Source organism: Microplitis mediator, chromosome 5, assembly GCF_029852145.1.
Source record: "Microplitis mediator isolate UGA2020A chromosome 5, iyMicMedi2.1, whole genome shotgun sequence".
Classification (NCBI taxonomy): Eukaryota; Metazoa; Arthropoda; class Insecta; order Hymenoptera; family Braconidae; genus Microplitis; species Microplitis mediator.
Window position 1 is genome coordinate 6128589 of NC_079973.1, and position 20340 is coordinate 6148928.

The 20340-nt window shown below is 26.6% G+C and overlaps 2 protein-coding genes across 3 annotated transcripts in view; both read left to right on the top strand.

The window, feature by feature from the left end:
* The first annotated feature begins 1222 nt into the window (after window positions 1–1222).
* On the top strand, window positions 1223–12126 carry LOC130667770 (histone-lysine N-methyltransferase EHMT2). Of its 2 annotated transcripts, XM_057469606.1 has the most exons (10): window positions 1223–1334; window positions 1729–3377; window positions 3665–3712; window positions 4662–4765; window positions 4855–5500; window positions 6538–6870; window positions 6960–7652; window positions 8891–9141; window positions 10184–10359; window positions 10436–12126. In XM_057469606.1, exons 2-10 carry the CDS (start codon window positions 1802–1804, stop codon window positions 10596–10598), a joined length of 3990 nt encoding a protein of 1329 aa, XP_057325589.1. In that variant the 5' UTR covers window positions 1223–1334; window positions 1729–1801; the 3' UTR covers window positions 10599–12126. The 2 variants fall into 2 exon arrangements, with proteins under 2 accessions (XP_057325589.1, XP_057325588.1); XM_057469605.1 differs by lacking the exon at window positions 1223–1334 and having other exon boundaries at window positions 1392–3377.
* A 3218-nt stretch (window positions 12127–15344) lies between these two features.
* The window catches only part of LOC130667394 (voltage-dependent calcium channel type A subunit alpha-1), a 225795-nt gene continuing 220799 nt past the window's right edge, over window positions 15345–20340 (top strand). Inside the window, exon 1 of the mRNA XM_057468927.1 lies at window positions 15345–15783. The gene's annotated coding sequence lies outside the window, so the exon portion shown is untranslated. The remainder of the gene's footprint in view (window positions 15784–20340) is intronic.

Genomic DNA, 20340 nt, shown 5'->3' on the forward strand with positions numbered 1-20340 from the left:
ATCCTGAAGTTAACCGACAATTAAAAATTTCCGGATTTTTTTTTCAATAATTCAATTACAGAAAAAAATAAAACTGAAAAATGCACAAATAGAAAATCTAAAAAACTATAAGTGCAATTTTGTTTCATATTTTTTTTTTATAATTTATTGTTTTAAAAAAAATCCAAAAATTATTAAACGTTAGCTAACTTTAGAATCACTTATTTATGATACTGAAATTAGTCGACTTCTAATAATTTTTGGATTTTTTTAAAAACGGCAAATTTAAAAAAATTACACTTATAGTTTTTCAAATTTTCTATATGTGCATTTTTTTATTTTATTTTTTTTTTTAATTAAATTGTTTAAAAAAAAAATCAGAAAATTCTTAATTATCTGCCAACTCCAGGATCATATATAATTTTTATTAATTATAAACGTTCATTTATATAATTGTATATATTCCTATATATATACATATATAACATACATCTTTATATATCTATATTTATATCTTTTGCATACGTGGTATGTCCTCAATAGCTACAATAAAATAATTCACGCATGCCAAGTAATTTATGATCGATTTTTTAAGGATTTTAATTATTTTCTGTTACGATAATTTGAATTTTGAATTTTTAAATTCATTTTTGAATTTATTATTTTTTGAAATCTTATTATTTTAACTTACATTCATTTTTATCTTAATTATTTTTATGCAGATGTATAGTCTGGTTCAAAAGTAAACTTAGATTACGATAAAAGTAAGAAATATATTTATTTATGTTATATAATTATGTCTATTGATAATTAGATAATAATAATTACTATATATTTTAATTAATTTCAAAATTTTTATGTAATTCATTAATAATAAAAAAGAACGAAAACGATTTATTTTAAAAAAAGGGGCAAAAAATCATAATTGTTAATTTTTTTTTATACAAAAAAATTTGTAATTAATTAAATAATACTAATTACAGTAAATAAATAATTAGTTTATACATTTGAATATTAATTTTAATTATTAATCAAAATAAAATAAAAACTTTAAATAAAATAATTAACAAAATAAAAAAATAAAGTTTACAGTTTTTTAAAAATTTGTAATTATTTAAAAATTTATTTTGAAATTTTGTATAAAAATATTAACAAATTATATATATTTAAATATATATGCGCAAAGAAACTCGATTCTCTTGCAGAAATAGAATAAAATAAAATTTTAAGACCCATATGTTTTAAAAGTTAAACGTGTAAACAAATATATCAAAATATATATAAAAAAAAACCATAACCTATGGAAAAAATTTTCGATTGTCCCAATAAGTAAATAATGACAAAAAAAAATAATTGTGAGTAATTGATAATACATAAATATGTACATGTATATAAAAAGTATAAAAAAAATAAATAAAAAAAAAATAATTCGGTTTCGGATCGGCCCGTCCCTGAGAAATCAATATGGCCTCCGGCCGTGGTCGGGGCACGCGAGTTCGTAATATTTTTGTAAAATAATTAACAAAAACATACATTTTATTTAAAAAAAAATAGCCTATTATTTAAAATAAATTTTTTTGCCGCCGACTGGATTTTCAAATAATTTGTCAGGCTGCAGTTAATTTTAAAATTTTAAAAATAGTGGATTTTATTTAACTCACTGCCGAAGAGTGATGACCGGAGCCGATTTATATTTTTTATATTATAAATAAATTAATAAAATATATAAATTATATATTTATGTGATAGATAATGTGTGGGGTATATTAATTTAGCCGATGAAGATGTTGGTTTGCTGATAATAAGTCACAGAAAATAAAAAATGTCCGAAGATAAAAATATCAGTGTCGAGGGTTGTCCGGAAGAAGAGGCTGAGGATGATGATATGGCGACGATATCTGCTGTCGAGGATAAAGTTAGTATTCAAAAAATTTTAGAAGGTATGACAAATGAATTTAATCGCAGTATTCATAATAATTCTGTTGGTAAAAGTGCTGAGGATCAGCAACAAGACGATAGTAATTTTAAAATCGGTGCTGAATATTTAGAGGAAGAGGATACTGATACTAATAATGATAATGATAATGATAATGACAATGACAATGACAATGACAATGACAATGACAACGACAATGATAATGATAAAGAATGTGAATTGATGGAAGTCAATGATATTGATGATGCTGAAGAACAGCAGGTTGATGAAGAACAAGACGAAGAAGAAGAGCAAGAAGAGGAGGAAGAAGAAGAAGTAGAGGAAGAACTGGGACAAGTTGAGAGTCTTGATGACGCGGAAGTTATCGAGTTACCCAAAGCTGAGAGTAAAAAAGACAACATTCCAAGAATTGTTCTGACTTTTCGTACGATTGATGAGACAACGAATGATGGCAGGAAAACTAAAATATCAAGTTGCGCTTCTAATTTGAGCCTAGTACCCGACGAACTGGGAAATTGTGATCAGATCGGAGGTGTTTCGGTTAAAATCGAACACTCGGATGATCATTCAGATGCTGCTGAAAAGTCGGACAATGAGGACAATAATGAGGGAAATGATAAAGAGAAACTGGATTCTGATAATAAAGATCTGGATAATCAGCAGCAGGTTGAAATCGCAGCTACTGAAGTTGAGGAGAATTTGGTTGAAGCTGATGCTGATGTTGATGCTGCTGCTGATGCTGATGCTGAAGTTGAGATACCAACTGAACCTACTGCTGTTGACGCTGTCGCTGATGATGTGGATCCTGGAGTTTCTAATGAACCAGCAGCAGAAGTTAATGATGAAAAGAAAGAAGAAGTGGAACCCAGTGTCGTTAATAACCCAGTACCTTTAACGAGAAAACGAAGAAGAAGAACGAGACTAAGAGCTTTCAGTGATTCGACTGAAGAAACTCCTAGTTTGAAACGTTCTGCTCGTAGACTGTGCAAAGAATCTGGTAAGAGTACGGTACTAGAAAGTGCAATGGCGATAAAAGAAAAGTCAAACTCAACTGAAGAAAATAAAAAGAGAAAATACACAAAACCTGGACGGCCTAGACGAACCAACAACAATAAAGAATTAAAAGAATCTAAAGTTACGAATTCTTACAATGACTATAATAATTATTCTGACAATTCCGTTCATGACAGTTCTAAAGTATCTAGTCCGGGTGATAGTAATGCCAATGATACGTCATTAGCTGAAGAGACACAAAATTCTATTGTTGATTATGAGGGTATGCCAAAATTATCGCCTATGATTAAAGATTCTCCAGCAAAGTCGGATCCTGTAGACGACAGCTCGGCTTCGGATGTTGATAAGCCCTTTCTCAAACCCGCTGCTGGTAGAAAAAAAGACCGCGGGAGACCTAGAAATAATAGTTACGCTGCGAGAAAAATTGTTAAGCATGACTCTTTTGAAGGTAAACTATTTTATTTAAAAAATATTTATGAGTGTGAATGGAGCAGGCATCAGAGAAATTAAAAATTATTCATAAATAGAGTAAAAAATTGATAAAATGAAATTTCAAAAACATGCGCATTTCGAAAATTAAAAAATTAATAAGTGCATTTTTTATAAATATTATGTTTTTTTTATTATTTACTCTATTTATTTATAGTTTTAAATTTGTCTGGTGTCTGCTATACTCACACTCATTATTTAAAATATATTTTTATTATTTTTTTAATTAATTTATTTATCTTTTAGATGGACCATCTGCTGCAGAAGCTGGAAAAAATAATGACTACCCTGAAGGTATTAAATTTTATTTTAATTCTCACACAAAATTTTATACCAGATTTTCATAATCCTGAAGTTAACATGAAACGAAAGTTGGCCGACATCTGATAATTTTTGGATTTTTTTTAAGCAATAAATCTTAAAAAAGAAAGTATTTGGAAAAATTGCACCTATAGTTTTTCAAATTTGCTACATGTGCATTTTTTTAGTTTTTTTTTTTTTTTAATTGTCCGGTAAAAAAAGAGTCCGAAAATTCCCGATTGTCTGTTGAATTTTGGATCATAAGTTAACATGGTACTGAAAATGTCACGATTCTGAAGGTAGCAGACAATTAGTAATTTTCGGATTTTTTTTTCAACAAATCAATTACAAAAAAAACAAAAACTAAAAATATGCACATGTAGAAAATTAAAAAAAATACAGGTGCAATTTTTTAAAATATTTTTTTTTCATGGTCTGTCGTCTAAAAAAAAATCCAAAAATTATTAAACGTCTGCTAACTTTAGTATTATAAAATATCCGACGTCTAATAATTTTTGGATTATTTTTCAGAGCGATAAATTATAAAAAAAAAATATTTAAAAAAATTACACCTACAGTTTTTTGAATTTTCTACATGTGCATATTTTTAGTTTTTTTTCTTTCCAATTGATTCATCGAAAAAAAATCTGAAAATTGTTGATTGTCTGTCAATGTCAAGATCATATATGAACAGACAATTAGCAATTTTTGGATTTTTTTTTTTCAACAAGTCAATTACAAAAAAAAGAAACTAAAAATATACACATGTAGAAAATTAAAAAAACTACAAGTGCAATTTTTTTAAATATTTTTTTTTATAATTTAACGTTTTTAAAAAAATCCAAAAATTATGAGACGTCGGCTAGCTTCAGTATCATAATTTTTTGTATATTTTCTTATAAGTATATTTATTAAATACTAATTAAGTAATAATTAAAACCAGAATATCATGTGCCAACAAAAAGAACCCGTAGGAGTATGGTACCAAGTCCAAGTCCCGCTGAAGGACAAGCATCAAAACCAGAATCATCAGCAGTATTTAGTGAGGTAAAATTTTAAAAAATTAATAATGATACTGATGACAGAGTCTAATACAATAATTAATAATGGTTTTATATCTGTTATATATTTGATAGACTTATGAGCAATCGATGATATGTTTATGTCAAATGCGGTCGCAGTTATACGTCACAATAACAGGATCAGGAACACCATTATTTTGTACAGCGATAGACTCAATAGACAACAGATTAATTGGATGTTGCAATGAAGTAGACGGCAATGACGTAGCGATGAGACGTCCAAGTACACGTGTACCATACATTATTTTATGCCGCGCTCATAAAGAACGTTTATTACGTCACAACTGTTGTCCCTCATGTGGTTTATTTTGTACTCAGGGTAAATTTGTCCAGTGCAATAATGGGCACCAATTTCATCGTGATTGTGAGATTTACGTTAATAAGAAGCCCGTATGCCCTCATTGTGCCAATGAAACTTCTAATTATGACGTTTTGGTAACAATGACTGGATCACGTAAGCCTGTTTTCATTCCAACGCGTAGAAAATTTTCAAAATTACCTTCTGCTAAAATGACATTGCCTGGAAAAGGTGACAATACTAAACTCGCAGAAAGACCACCCAGTCCTCTGGTTAAACCTGAAGATATTAAAATACCTCAAGTTACTATAAATACAAATGAACGTCCAGAACGATTTACAATAATGAGTCTTTACACTTCTGTTAAAAATGGCGATCTAGATAAATTAGTCAATGTTTTAGGTAAATTACCATCAACAATTTTATTAATAATGTATTTTTTATGATACCAGCATCGAAACTTAGTTTCAGTTTTCCACAGCCAGTCGAAAGAAGCGAATTTCAGTCCAATGCCGCGAATAAATATCAGCAAACGCGTAAATTGTCAATGCCATCAGCCAGTGGGCAGAAACAATCTTGAAAAAATGACAACGTAGTAGTAAATTCGCCTGGATATAGAATTTAAAAAAAAATTATTTACAGTTGTTATCAATTAGGAGTTACACAAAATTTGTTGAATAAATTTTCACCGACAAAATTTGAAAATTCGAATTATGAAATTGAAGTGGAGATTTTACTGAATTTTATTCAACAAATTTCGTTTAACTCCCAATTGATATCAATTGGGAGTAATTATTTTTTTAAACTATATCTCGGAAAAATTACTACTACGCTGTCCTTTTTTCAATTAAAGTTTCAATTTTTTTTTTAAATTAATTAATAAAATTTTAATACAGTTATGATAATTGAAAGTCATTGAAAATTTTTAAAAAGTAGAGGACACTGTCTGAGAATGGCCTTAAATTCTGATTCATTCTTTCAGATTATTAATTTTATTTACGTGAATGACAGTTCTGACTGTCATTAAGTTTTTTAAAAATTAGTATGAATCATAAATAGTACAGTCGGACGTCGTTATAAGACTATCATTCTGTCGTTTTTATAAACCAGGTATCGCGATAGTTTGAGAGAGAAACTAATAGTCTTATAACGAGGTCCTACTGTATTTATAGTTTCTGCTTAATTTTAAATTACAAATGATAATTTACGCTTACGCTAATCATTGGTCTTAAAATAATTTGTTTCTGACTGGCTGCTGACACTGAAACTTTAAGTTCCAATGCAGATAATCAAGAAAAATCTAGTGTGTAACTCAGGATGAAACGATTTTAGACTGCGGTTGATGTCAGCCAACTTCACTTTGGTCTGAAATCCTTTTGTTTCATCTCTCGTCACACAATATACTATTATTTAATTAATTAATTAATTAATTATTTTAGCTTGTGGTTATAATGCGAACCACACATTTCGTGAATATTCACATCGTACAGGGCTTCATATAGCTGCTGATCGTGGTAATTTGGGATGTGTTCATGCGCTGGTACAAGCTGGTGCTCAATTAGATGTTATGGATAAAAATCAGTTGACACCTTTGATGCTAGCGGCAATTGGAGGAAAGACTGAAGTTGTACGTTACTTAGTACGTGTTGGTGCTGATGTTACACTGAAAGGCGAAGACGGTATGACTGCATTGCATATGGCTGCTAAATCGGGTCACCTCGAATCCTGTAGAATTATTTTGTCTGAATGTAAAGTACCTAGGACTTTAGTAGGTAAGTTTTATTATCATTTTCTGTTGATAAATTATTATTGTTAATTAAACTAAATTTTATAATTATTATTACTATTATTTTTTATAAAGATTCTGTTGATGATGGCGGTTGGACTAGTCTAATTTGGGCATGTGAATTTTGTCATGTTGATGTGGCCCGATTTTTAATTGAAAAAAAATGTGATCCTTTGATAAGAGACGCTGAGCAAAATATCGCATTGCATTGGAGTGCTTATAGCGGGAGTTCAGATATTACAGAGATGTTGTTGAATGAAGGGTGTGATGTCAATGCTGTAAATGTTCACGGTGACACGCCGCTGCATATTGCAGCTAGACAGGATCAGTATGCTGTCAGCGTATTGTTGTTAGCACGTGGTGCCAAAGTATCGGAAGTAAATGTTGCTGGTGAGACAGCTTTAAATTGTTGTACGACTGACGGCGATACGATGGCGGCTTTGAGATTGAATGCCAAAGTCATTGAATTGTCGGAGAGTATGTGGGAAAAAACAACGAGGATTCTGACAAATGATATCTCACGTGGTAAAGAATCGAATCCTATACAGTGTGTTAATGGATTTGACTCAGAAGACAAGCCAACAGATTTTTTGTATGTCGTTGAAAATTGTTTTACGAGTAATATTAACGTTGATAGGACAATAACTTCGTTACAGTCGTGTCACTGTGAAGATAATTGCAGCTCGGAAAAGTGTCTTTGTGGTAATATTAGTTTAAGATGTTGGTATGATGAAGAGGGTAAATTAATACCGGAATTTAATTACGCTGGTGAGTTTAGAATTATTTTTTTTAATTCATTTTAGAATAAAAATTTATATTTTCCATTGGAGAAATATTTTCATAATTTTTCTATATATTAAAATAATTAAGATAAAAGCTCCTAAACCTGATCAGTATCATTAGTCGCTCAATTTAACTGATTAAGGGGTAAAGGTAACCGATTTTAAATTCAATTTAATTCACGGGCAAACACTGGAAACCTAAAATAGAGAGTCTTTAGCGTTTTTTAAAACCTTAACAGAGGGCTAGAAATTTCGTATTTTCAAAAATTCTAATTTGTCTCCGAAAAAAATTGTTTTAAAATTCTCATTTACTCTACGAGTGCAACAAAGATAGTCCCGTTTATTTTTCTGAGTGTGAGGAAGAAGTTCGGTAGCGTGTCCCCTTAACGCGTTTTTATAATTTTTATAGAAAAAATTCATGTACCTGAAGACCGGAATATTTTCCGCGCAACAAAAAAAAAAAAAAATGGACAGTAAAAAATCTACCGGATGACTAAATTTCCGAAATGTTTCGCTCATAGATGCTGGTATGTCAGCCGAAAATCTTAGGCAACTTTCAACCTCGAGAACTTCCTTTAAGCAGTCGAATTACATAAATTTTTTTCATTTTCGTTGCGCGAAAAACGTCCCATCTTCAGGTCGATAAAAATTTAAAGTAAACAAATTATCATTGATAAATAATTATTTGTGAATCTAAATATATGAGAATATGATGTATCAAAGTACTTTATAATTTATAATAAATATAAATCAAGTGACTATTTTCAAAATTGTGCTCAGCCTGCTAGTTTTTTCTTTAACGTTCGTTCGTTGATTAAATTTAAGCCACGTTAAATTCTTTAATAATTAGCAATAAAACAATAAAGTAATACATTTTATAAATTATTCTCCAAATCAATAAACTTATCGTAGTTCAATTGATATTGTCCGTGAGCAATTATAGGGCCATGTGTTGATCGAGTAATGGTACACCCCAACTTTCACTGATGTTAATCTAAGTTTTAACAAAAAAAAAATTAGTGACTGAAATACTGAGAACGGTTATTTTTAAAATTAATTACTATTATATTTGATCTGAAACGTGATACGATTTATTTGATAGTAATCGTATTGAGTGTTCGAATCTCTGGAAAATGACTATGAATTTTCAGAGGCAAAAAAAAGTATTTTTCAGTATGTAATTGATTAGTTTTATTTTATTTTATTTGTTATTTTTTTTTACAGATCCACCGATGTTATTTGAGTGCAATCAAGCGTGTGCTTGCAATAGAATAACGTGCAATAATCGTGTAGTCCAACATGGATTGACTCAACGATTTCAATTGTTCAGAACAATAGGCAAAGGATGGGGTTTGAGAACTTTACGGCATATATCTAAGGGTAGTTATGTTTGTGAATATGTCGGCGAAATAATATCCGATTCAGAAGCTGATCATCGTGAGGATGATTCTTATCTATTTGATTTAGACAATCGAGTAAGTATTTATTTTAATATCAAGTAACATCCAATACCCGATCAAGATCTGATAGCCAATAAGTTTTGATATATAATATAATAATATATATTACGGTTAATAAAAAAATTATTTCTGAATAAAATCTTTGAATCTTGATAAATATTTCCGAAGAAGCAAAATCACTTATATTTTAAAAATTAATTTTTTCTAGCCAATCTTTTATCTCTCTGACAAAAAATAATCGAGTATTGGTCCTCTTATTTTAAATAATAATTACCCATGTGAAAAAAATTCGTTCCAAAAACATTTCTGACAGTGAACTTTTAAAATTGAGACAAATCTGAACTTTAAGTTAAACGTGTTTGAATTTTTTAAATAATTACAAGTGTGAAAATTTTTAACTAGTGTGGACTTCTTTTGAAGGTTTCTATTTTTTTTTGAAATTTTTTAAGCAAAAATTCAAATTGACAATTTTGTAAGTTCATAAAAAGTTCAGAATTAGTTCCAATTACTCAATTTTTGAACTAATACAAAAAGTGAAAAGAAAAAACTGACCTCAAAAAGTTCTGATAAAAGTCAAAAAATGTTCACAAATATTTTCAAATCATTTTCATTTCTTTTCCTCATACTTTAATAATTCTAGTTGGAGTAAAAAATACTCCTAATTTCTAATCAATTCCTTTTCTCTTCAAACCCAAAAAATTTTCAAATCAAATTATTTTTGTTCGAAAAATTAAAAAACGCGCAGGAAAAACCTACAGCAGTTAAAAATTTCTCACTTTCAAATTTTTCAAAGTTCCAAAAATGTTCAACTTAAATTCCAGAATTGTCTCAACTTTGAACGAATTTTTTTGCACAGGTGAAAAAAATTAAAGCGGGAAAACAAGGGCGTATTTTATGTGTAGTTTTTTTTATTTTATTATCAACATTTTGTCAAAATACGTCTTTGTTTTCCCGCTGTAATTTATTTCAATTACACATCGAGATGCACGTAAAGAATATCAATAATTAAATTATAATTATAAATTAAATAATTAAAAATAAATAATTTTTTTTTAAGGATGGAGAAACTTATTGTATTGATGCTCGACGTTATGGTAATTTAGCACGTTTTATAAATCACTCTTGTGCTCCAAATTTACTTCCTGTACGTGTTTTTGTCGAGCATCAAGATCTACATTTTCCTAGGATTGCATTTTTTGCAAATCGTGATATTGAAGCTGACGAAGAACTTGGGTAAGTTTTTAATTAATTAACAAATTAGTAATTAAATAATTAATTGTGTAATTTTTTTTAAACTTTAATTACTTAGATTCGATTACGGAGAAAAGTTTTGGATAATAAAATATAAGTCATTTACTTGTACATGTGGTGCATTAAATTGTCGATACTCGGAAAAAACGATCCAAGTAACATTAGATAATTACAGAAAAAAAATCCAACAGGAAGAGATACTAGCTGGACAATTAAATTAATTAAATTATGAGTTTTATTTTATTTAAATTATATATTTGATCGTGTCGATCACAACGAATAGTTTTTTTAATTAATTACTGATTATAATTATAATTATTAGAGGAACAAATAATATTTGACGGTAAGTGGGAAAGTTATTGAGTACAAACGACTAAACAATTTACAATTGTTTAATTTTATTATATTTATTAATGATAAAATGCCATTGATGCAGCTCATTATTATTAATTACAATAATGAAAACTTGTTTTTTTAATTTATTAACTGATTTACTTGCCACTTTTTTGCCGTTGAGATAAATTACAAGAATTTGTTTAAATTTTTTAAGGTGAATTACCTAGTACCCGATCAGGGAACTAGTACCCGATCACTCCATGTATTTCTATTTGTATATCCATATTTAGTAAAATTAAGTAAATATAAATATACAAATACATGAGTGATCGGGTACTAGTTCTTTGAATGTGAATGTAGCAGATGTCAAACGAATTTAAAATTATAAAAAAATAGAGTAAATAATTAATAAAATTAAATTTAAAAAAAAAAGGCGCATTTAAAAAATTTTGAAATCAATAAGTGCATTTTTTAAATTATTTACTCTATTAATTTATAATTTTAAATAGGATTCCGAAGTTAGCAGACATTTAAAAATTGCACGACTCATGATGCAAAGCAGAGTGTGTTTTACGATCGAAATTTTTGAATTTTTTTTCTAACAATTTAATTAAGAAAAAAAAAAAAACTAAAAATATGCACATGTAGAAAATTTAAAAAACTATTTATGCAATTTTTCAAATTTACTGTCTAAAAGAAAATCCAAAAATTATTAGACGTCTGCTAACTTCAGTATCATATTTTAAATTTGTCTGAATGAGTGTGAACGTAGCAGACATCAGAAAAATTCAAAATTATCAATAAATAGACTAAATAATTAAAAAAATAAAATTGATAAAAAACGCACTTATTAATTTCAAAATTTTTTAAATGCGCATTTTTCAAAAATTTTATTTTATTAATTATTTATTCTATTAATAATTTTAAATTCCTCTGATGTCTGCTACAGTCACACTCATGTTCCCTGATCGGGTACTGGGCCATTTATCTTAACAAAATTAATTATTATCAATTTTAATGACTAAAATAATGAGTAACGCATTTTAATTTTTTTTATTTATAAAATATTAATGAAGTAGAGAAAAAAATGTATTAATTAAATTAATTCATACATTAATCTAATTGACTGACTGATAAAATAGATAAGAGTCAAATAAGTTTATTTAAAGTTATATTTAATTTCTTTTTTTTTATTTCAAATAATTAAATTTATTATGTTTTATTTTCCTTTAAAATATATAAAAAATATGCAATTTAATTAGAAATATTTTTATTTGTGAAAGATATCGAGACTAATTATTTTTTCTTTTTTAATTAAAAATAATTTGAAAAGTTTTATAAAAATCAAATGACATAGAATAGGCCTCGAAATAAATCAGACTTCTCGTCCTTTGTAATTAAATTTAAAATTAAATTGTTAACAATTCGTTTGCTCATCTAATGCTATTGTTAATTATGTAATAATTGTAATAACAATTAAAATAACAATAATAATTGTCTAGTAAAAAATACTTTGCTATAAATTCACTTTTGTACAAAATAAATAATTAAAAATAAATTTTTTTGTATAATAAATAAAAAAAGTTATTCGTAAATGTTTGTAATTTTTAAGTAATTTTTCTTTATTTATTTATTTTTATTTTTTTTTGTAAATTAGATCAGTTGAAGCGACTAACATAATTACCAAGAATTTCAAGAACTTACAAGTTCTTAGAGTTTGTCAACAATCTTAATGGGGTTTTAGTTGTGAAATGGAATATATATTAAGTTATTTCAAGTACTAAGAGCTTTTGGTACTTGTGCTGGACTTAACTTGACCATAAATCGACTGCATTAATTATTTTGGTTTGGAGGATAGTACAGGTCTTTCAACTTCAATATACTACCAGTTTATTTATTTATTGTCTGTGCAATTAGTAATTAAATTTTTTTAAAGTCCTTTTCTTTTTATGATACTGAAGTTAGCCATGATCTGGAAATTGACAGACAATCAATAATTTTCTGATTTTTTTTCCACAAATCAATTGGACAAAAAAAAAAATCTAAAAAATGCACATTTAGAAAATTCAAAAATCTTTGAGTGCAATTTTTTAAAATATTTTTTTTTATAATTTATCGTTCTGAAAAGTAATCAAAAAATTATTAGACGTCTACTGTTTTCAGTATCATCGTTAGTCGAGGTTTAATAATTTTTGGATTTATTTAAAAACGATAAATTATTAAAAAAATATATATTTAAAAAATTGCACCTGCAGCTTTTTCAATTTTCTACATGCGAATTTTTTTTTTTTTTTTTTTTATGATCGATTTGTTACTAAAAAATTCGAAAATTTTTGTCCGAAAACGAAAAATTATTTTTTTCAAAAATTGTACACACAGTTTTCTTTATTTTCTACAGGTGCATATTTTTACTTATGGTTTTTTCGTAATCAGTTTGTTAGAATAGAAATCCGAAAATTATTAATTGTCTACAAACTTCAGAATCATGATCATTTCCTTTTCATTATTCAAATTTTATTTAAATATTAAGTATCAATGACAAGTAAGTATTTATTTCAATAAAATTATACAGTTTTTAAATGAGTGTGAATGCAGCAGACATAAGACAATTTATAAATTTTAAATGAATAGATAAATAAATTAAAATAATGAAATTTTTAAAAAATGCGCGTATGGATTTTGCATTTATCAAAATATGCATTTTTTAATTTTTACTCTACTTACATTTTGTTCATTTATTCAAAAATTAAAAAAATTTACAATTGTCTGCTACATTCACACTCATAATTTTTAAAGAAATTAATAAATGTAATAAATAAATTTTCAAATTTTCCCGGGCCTTGGTTCAAAAATAAACAGCTGTCTCATTGGTTAAAATTTGAATTTTCAAATTTCGAGTGATTAAGCCAATGAGATTAGTCGTTAAGAATATTTTGACGATCTAAAAGAAAGGAGGCTTGTGATTGGTTCTTGTACGCCAATTAAAAAACAGTGGTCATACTTACGATACAGTGCGACTTTATCCTCGGAACGTAACGGACGCGTCTAGTGCCTCGGATTATATTTTTTAATTTAATCCTTTGTTTAAATTGTTATTAACTAAAATTATATTAAAAATAACTTCATTTAATTGACATCTAATTAATAATTAATAAATTATTATTTAAATCAGACATTAAATCATTTTGTAAATGTTTAAAATAATTAGTAGCGTCATTAGCGTCATAAATGACTGAGTTGTGCTTACAGTTAATATTTAATTAAATGATTTAATATTTTGGTTTAGTGTTTTTTTGTTGATGGTAAATGTGTTCGTGAGTGTGAATGTAACTGACGAGTGTCAATTTTTTAAATTTTAGAATAAACAAATGACATGTAAGTAGAATAAAAATTAATATTTAGAACAATGGAAAATCAGTACGCGTATTTTTATGATCCTGAAGTTCATAGACAATTGAAAGTTTTATGATACTGAATTTGGCCGACGTCTAACAATCTTTGGATTTTTTTAAAAACTATAAACAAAAAAAAAACAATATTTCAAATAATTGCACTTATAGATTTTTTAATTTTCTACATGTGCATTTTTTTAGATTTTTTTTTTTTATAATTAATTAGTAGAAAAAAAAATTCAAAAGTTGTCAATTGTCTGCCAACTTCAGGATCATAACTTTAAGATCATCATTTGTTTCTAATACTGAAATTATCCGACGTTTAATAATTTTTGTATTTTCGAAAAACGATTAATTATAAAAAAAAAAATATTTATAAAAATTGCACCTGTAGTTTTTTAAATTTTCTACATGTACATATTTTTAGTTTTGTTTTTCGTATTTAAATTCATTGAAAAACAAATCCAAAAATTATGATCCTGAAGTATGAGTGTGAACGCAGCAGACATCAGACAAATTTAAAATTCATAATAAGTAGAGTGAATAATTATGATCCTGTTTACAGACAATCAGCAATTGAATTTTTATCTTTAATAAGTCGATCACAAAAACAAAAAATCAAAAATATGCACATGTAGAAAATTTTAAAAACTATAAGCGCAATTTTTTTAAATAATTTTTTTTTTTTATGATTCACCGATTTTAAAAAAATTTAAAAATTGTCAGACGTCGGCTTTTTTTCTTCAACAAATCAATTACAAAAAAAAAAAAAAACTAAAAATATGCACATGCAGAAAATTAAAAAATCTGTAAGTGCAACTTTGTAAAATTATTTTTTTTCTATAATTTGTCATTCTGAAAAAAATAAAAAATTTATTAGACGTCAGCTAACTTCAGTTTCATCGAAAATTTCGAACAGTCGGCTAACTTCATGATCATGTATTTAAAAAATTTTTTTTCATTTAAAATTTCTAAACTGTCTCATGTTTGCTACATTCGCACTCATAAAGTGTTCAAGTGTTTTAAAAATATAATACTAATAATAAATAAAAATAATAACAACAATAATAATGAGGATTAGATTTGATGGAAAAATGGCGGTTAGGTGAATTTTGAATCATGCGTAGTGACAGAGTTCCCGCGAACGAGGATTGGCCGGTAGTGAATTTGTATTATGTTCAAAATTGAATGAGCCGGCAGTTAGTGTAGCGACCGTGGTGAGTTTGCAGTGTTCGTGCGTAGCTGCGTAGAGTACCGTAGTTATTTTTATTTAATCGGGAATATTTATTATAAATCACTAGTTATTTTTATAATATTATTATTAATAATAATAATTATTATAATAATAGTAATAATAATAATTATTAAAAAATAAATAAATAAAATAGTGAGTCTTATGACTGAGTGAATTAATTGGTTTATTATTGTAGGTTTTAATAAAAAATATTTTAATTGGATCGAGTCGCGATGACAGGGCTGTCAAGTTCGGGGAAAATATTTTTTAGTGATTGTGAAAAAAATAAATAGTTTGTTTTTTTATTTAGTTTTTAATTAAGTGGTGATTATTGAAGGGAGATTGTTAAAATGCATATGATGACTAGCTGACGGATACATCAAGTTATAATCAGTAGATTGTTTGGAGTGACGGCGAAGCTTCAGCACGAGGAAGCAGTGGAAGGTAAGTTTTTTTTTATTTATAACAAATCATTTTAAAATAAACTGTTACTCCAAGAATTGTGATCCTGACGTTAACAGACATTTAAAAATTTTTTGACTATTTTTTTTAAACGAATCAATTGCAAAAAAAAAAAACTAAAAAAAGCGCTTATAGAAAAATGAAAAAACTATCAGTGCAATTTTTAAAAATATTTTTTATTTATAATTTATCGTTCTAAAAATCGTGCTAACTTCAGTATCATCAAGATTTTTGTACGATACTGGAATCAGTAGACATCTAATAATTTTTGGATTTTTTTAAGAATGATAAATTATAAAAAAAAAATTATTTAAAAAAATTACACTTACAGTTTTTTTAATTATTTACATGTGCATATTTTTAGTTTTTTTTTTTTTTAAATTATTGTTGGAAAAAAATTCAAAAATTGTTATGTCTGCTAACTTTAGGATCATGATTTTTGTTTTGAAATTATTATTATTTTCTTTTAAAAACTTAGTGACCAAAAAAAAAATAAAAATTGAGAACTGTAAAATTTTATTTTCTTGTAAAAAGATTACTCAGTACCGCTATTTTTATTTTATTTTATCTTGTGAAATTCGTATACTAAAATAGGATTGAAATCTTTCAATTTAAGGAAATCCACTAAATCCAATTTAAAAAATAAAAAAAAAGCCGTGAATAAATCCCAAGTAACAAATAAGATATCAGATAGTATGAAAGATAGTCAAAAAAATTTATATAAATACAAAAAAAGTAGTTTGATAAAAAATATGTTTTTTTTTTATGATTCTGAAATTAATGATATCGAAATTAGCCGATATCTAATCATTTTTTGAATTTTTTCAAAACGATAAATTATAACGAAAAAAATATTTTAAAAAATTGCACTTATAGCTTTTTTTATTTTCCACATGTGCATATTATTAGTTTTTTTTTTGGAATCGATTTTTTGAAAAAAAATCCGGAAACTTTCAATTTTCTGTCAACTTCAAAATCATTGAAAATAGCAGACAATTAACAATATTCGAATTTTTTTTCCAACAATTTAATTTAAAAAAAAAAAAATATGCACATGTAGAAAATTTAAAAAACTATAGGTGCAATTTTTTGAAATACTTTCTTCTTTAAATTGATCATTTTTTAAAAAATTCAAAAATTATTAGACGTCGGCTAACTCTACAGTATCATTTTTTTTCATGCATCAGAAAGATGTAAATTGTGAATATAAAAAAAAATCCCTACCTATTTGCAAACAATTAATAACTTTATGAAAGTTAAATATTTATATTGAATATATTATATTTGCTTTAGGCTTTGATTGAAAATTTATGAAACAGCACACAGAAAACTTTATGTTTGGGTAATTATGACGAGACAACTTTGTAGTTTTCTCGAGATGAGTTTTATTTTTTATTTTCATACTAAAGGAAACCTGTAAAAATATTATTTTCCATCAAATATTATATACCAAAGTCGTAGTATATCAGAGTAGAACTTGCTGGTATACAAAACTCGATACGAAAGCTCGTAGGGTACTTAGTTTTATAATCGAAAAAAATAGTTCTTTGATGTATATATTTATATATTTTTTGTTTATTTTATTATTTATTATGTTCATTTTCAACGCCATTTCACAGTCGATTCAATGTTTTCATTTTTTCTTCTTTTCCAATTTCTTTCCTTCTGTTTTTTACTTATATATTTAAACATAGTCGGCAAAATGTATCATTAAGTTGTCGTTTCTCGATCGTTCCCAATCAGGAGACAAATAACATACAATTTTTTATTATATATTTTGTATTAAACTGAAGCAACGAGACGTTTCCCTGCAGATGATTGGTCTGAAAATTTTTATATCGAAATTTTGGATATCACTAATTTTTGTGACTATGGCAGATGGAATAAAAAAAAAAAGACGCGTAATTCAAAATGATCATAAGTCGCATTTTGATGTTACAAATTTTTTACACCAAAGTGTCAAAAGTAAAAATATTTCCTCAAATAAATAGAAAATAGAAAAATTTTGATGAGCGTTCAAATTTTCTGAAAATTTTTTTTTCAATCGATGTATATATAGTTCGATTACATGATTTGCTATTCGATTGTTTGGTAAATAAATAAACTCCTGGCGCTAGACGACAGTAATTGTAGTGGGTTATCAACCCGTGGTTCGCGACGTAGAAAAAAAAAGCTAGGCGCATGTCTACGACCTCGGAACGTCGAATTAAGATTATATATATATTTTAACAATTTGAATTCAAACTTTCGGTTCTATACTGAGAAAAACAAAATCGTTTCGAATCATTATATATTCATACCACGAGAAATTATGCTATTGAAAATTTTAAATCTAATATATTTTTGGTGCAAAAACCTGAATATTTCATTTAAAATAATTTTCTTATTCGCAGAAACCCAAGTTTATTTCAAGACATTTTGATCTTTGACATGAAATAAATGATGCAATAATTCATATCGATTCATTACTCAAAAATTTTTCTCAGTGTACTTAAAATAGTAACATCCATCTATAAATATTGGAACTAAATTTTTACTTTGCTGTAAGTAGAAATTGCATTTCATTTACATGCTATCGAGTACTATATTTTACAATGCACATGGGAAAAATTTAGATATTTACTACATGTCCTCTCAGTATCAAACTTTTTGGGTAATTTTTACTAAAAATTTCTCTGCGTGCACTGATTCAGATTGTCAACCGTACTATTTTTCGGGATTAGTGAAAGATTTGCACTCTGAATTAGTGAAGATTCTTCACTTATCTTCACTAATTCACTTTTATAGAGTAGTAATTTTTGAAATATTTGATTAATTCTAAATAGGGGAGGGAGAGGCAAAACGGGGTACTCAAGGAAATACCAAGTTTTCGAGGACTCAAATACACTAAATCTTTTTTTTTTTAATGATATTCAAAGTAAATCGAAAAAATTTTCAGTTACCGTTAAAAAAAAAAATTTCATTTTTGCGGGCAAAATGGGGTACCCCCTAAAAAATGTAAAAAAAAAAATTTCTGGATTTTAAACGAATTTGATTAAGTTAAATTTTTTTGTAAGTAATTTGCATGAAGAAGAATTATATTTTACATGATTGCTGGATACAAAAGAAGATTTTTAATAGTTTTTATCATAAAACAAAAGTCATTAATATTTTTCAACTGACAATTGATTTTTAAAAAAGTTTAACAAAAAAAATTCAAAATAACGCTCAATTATATTTACAAAAGTGATTTTGGAATGTTTAAAAACCATTTAAAATATACAATTTTTTTTTTATAAAATTTTGGGGGCACCTCGTTTTGTCTATCCTACTCCCTTTTGCCCCCCATCCCCTATATGAAATTATAATTTAACAACCACTATCAATGTATAAGTATTCCTTATATATAATTAAAATATGAAATTATAATTTCTACTTCTCCTTTAAAAATTACAATTAAAAATAATTAAATACAAAAATAGGAGATTTAGCAAATTTTTACAATAAATGTGCAATTTAAATTTAAACTTTCGATATAATTTTTTCTCGATCGAAAGAATCGTTACAAAGGTTCATATTTTATTTAATAATTCTTTACAACAAATTTATTGCAATATAAAATTACAGAAGTAAATAATTTAATAATAATGTCGTAGACTTTTAGAAAATTTTTTCAATAAATATATAATCAAATTACTGAAGAAAAAATTTTATCTTGATGGAAGAAGTCGTTATAGAAAGCTTCAGCTTTAATTTAATAATTCTTTATTGAAAATTTATTGTTATAAATGCGATCGAGACTTGATAATTCAAGCGATAGAATCACTCGAGTAGAATTTATTTATTGATAAATTTTTTCATATATCTGGTATTATATTAAATATAGATATCATTGTTCAGTACTGATATTAAAAGTATTCTGTACACAAATATTGTTAATATTGATACTCGAATATTTAAATTAATTTATACTTTTTTTTTTTAAATCCATTTATTATTTTGTACTTTGGAATTATTTATTAAAAATTATAAATATAACAAAAGTTGAAGCCGAATAACAAAAGCTTCTGGGGTAAAATAAACTGATAAAATTTTGTTGACAAATTTTTATAAAAAACGTTTTAAAAATAATAACAATAAAAAAAATCTGAAAAACGGTTGACCCAGTGGGCTAACCCCTGAAACTTGTCATTGTTTTTGAGCTCAGAGAGTTTATTATTAGTGAACATTTGAGCTCTGTGAGGTCAGAAAACGATTGGACCGAAAAAACATGCATTTTATTGAAAAAAAGTAATTTTTGTCCAACGATATCTTTGGAAAAAATCGACCGATTTGCGCGTGCTCTGCGGCAATCAAAAGAGTTTGCTGATACTTAGATTTGATCAAAGTTTAAAACAAATCGGTCGAGCAATTTACGAGTTTTGCAACAAAAACTTCAAACAATTTTTTTTTAATTTTCATTTTTCGTATAATTTGTAAACTACTCGACCAATCGACTTCAAAATCTAATCAGTTTTAGATCTCAGTAAGGAATTTCGATTGCCGCAAAGTTCCAATCGT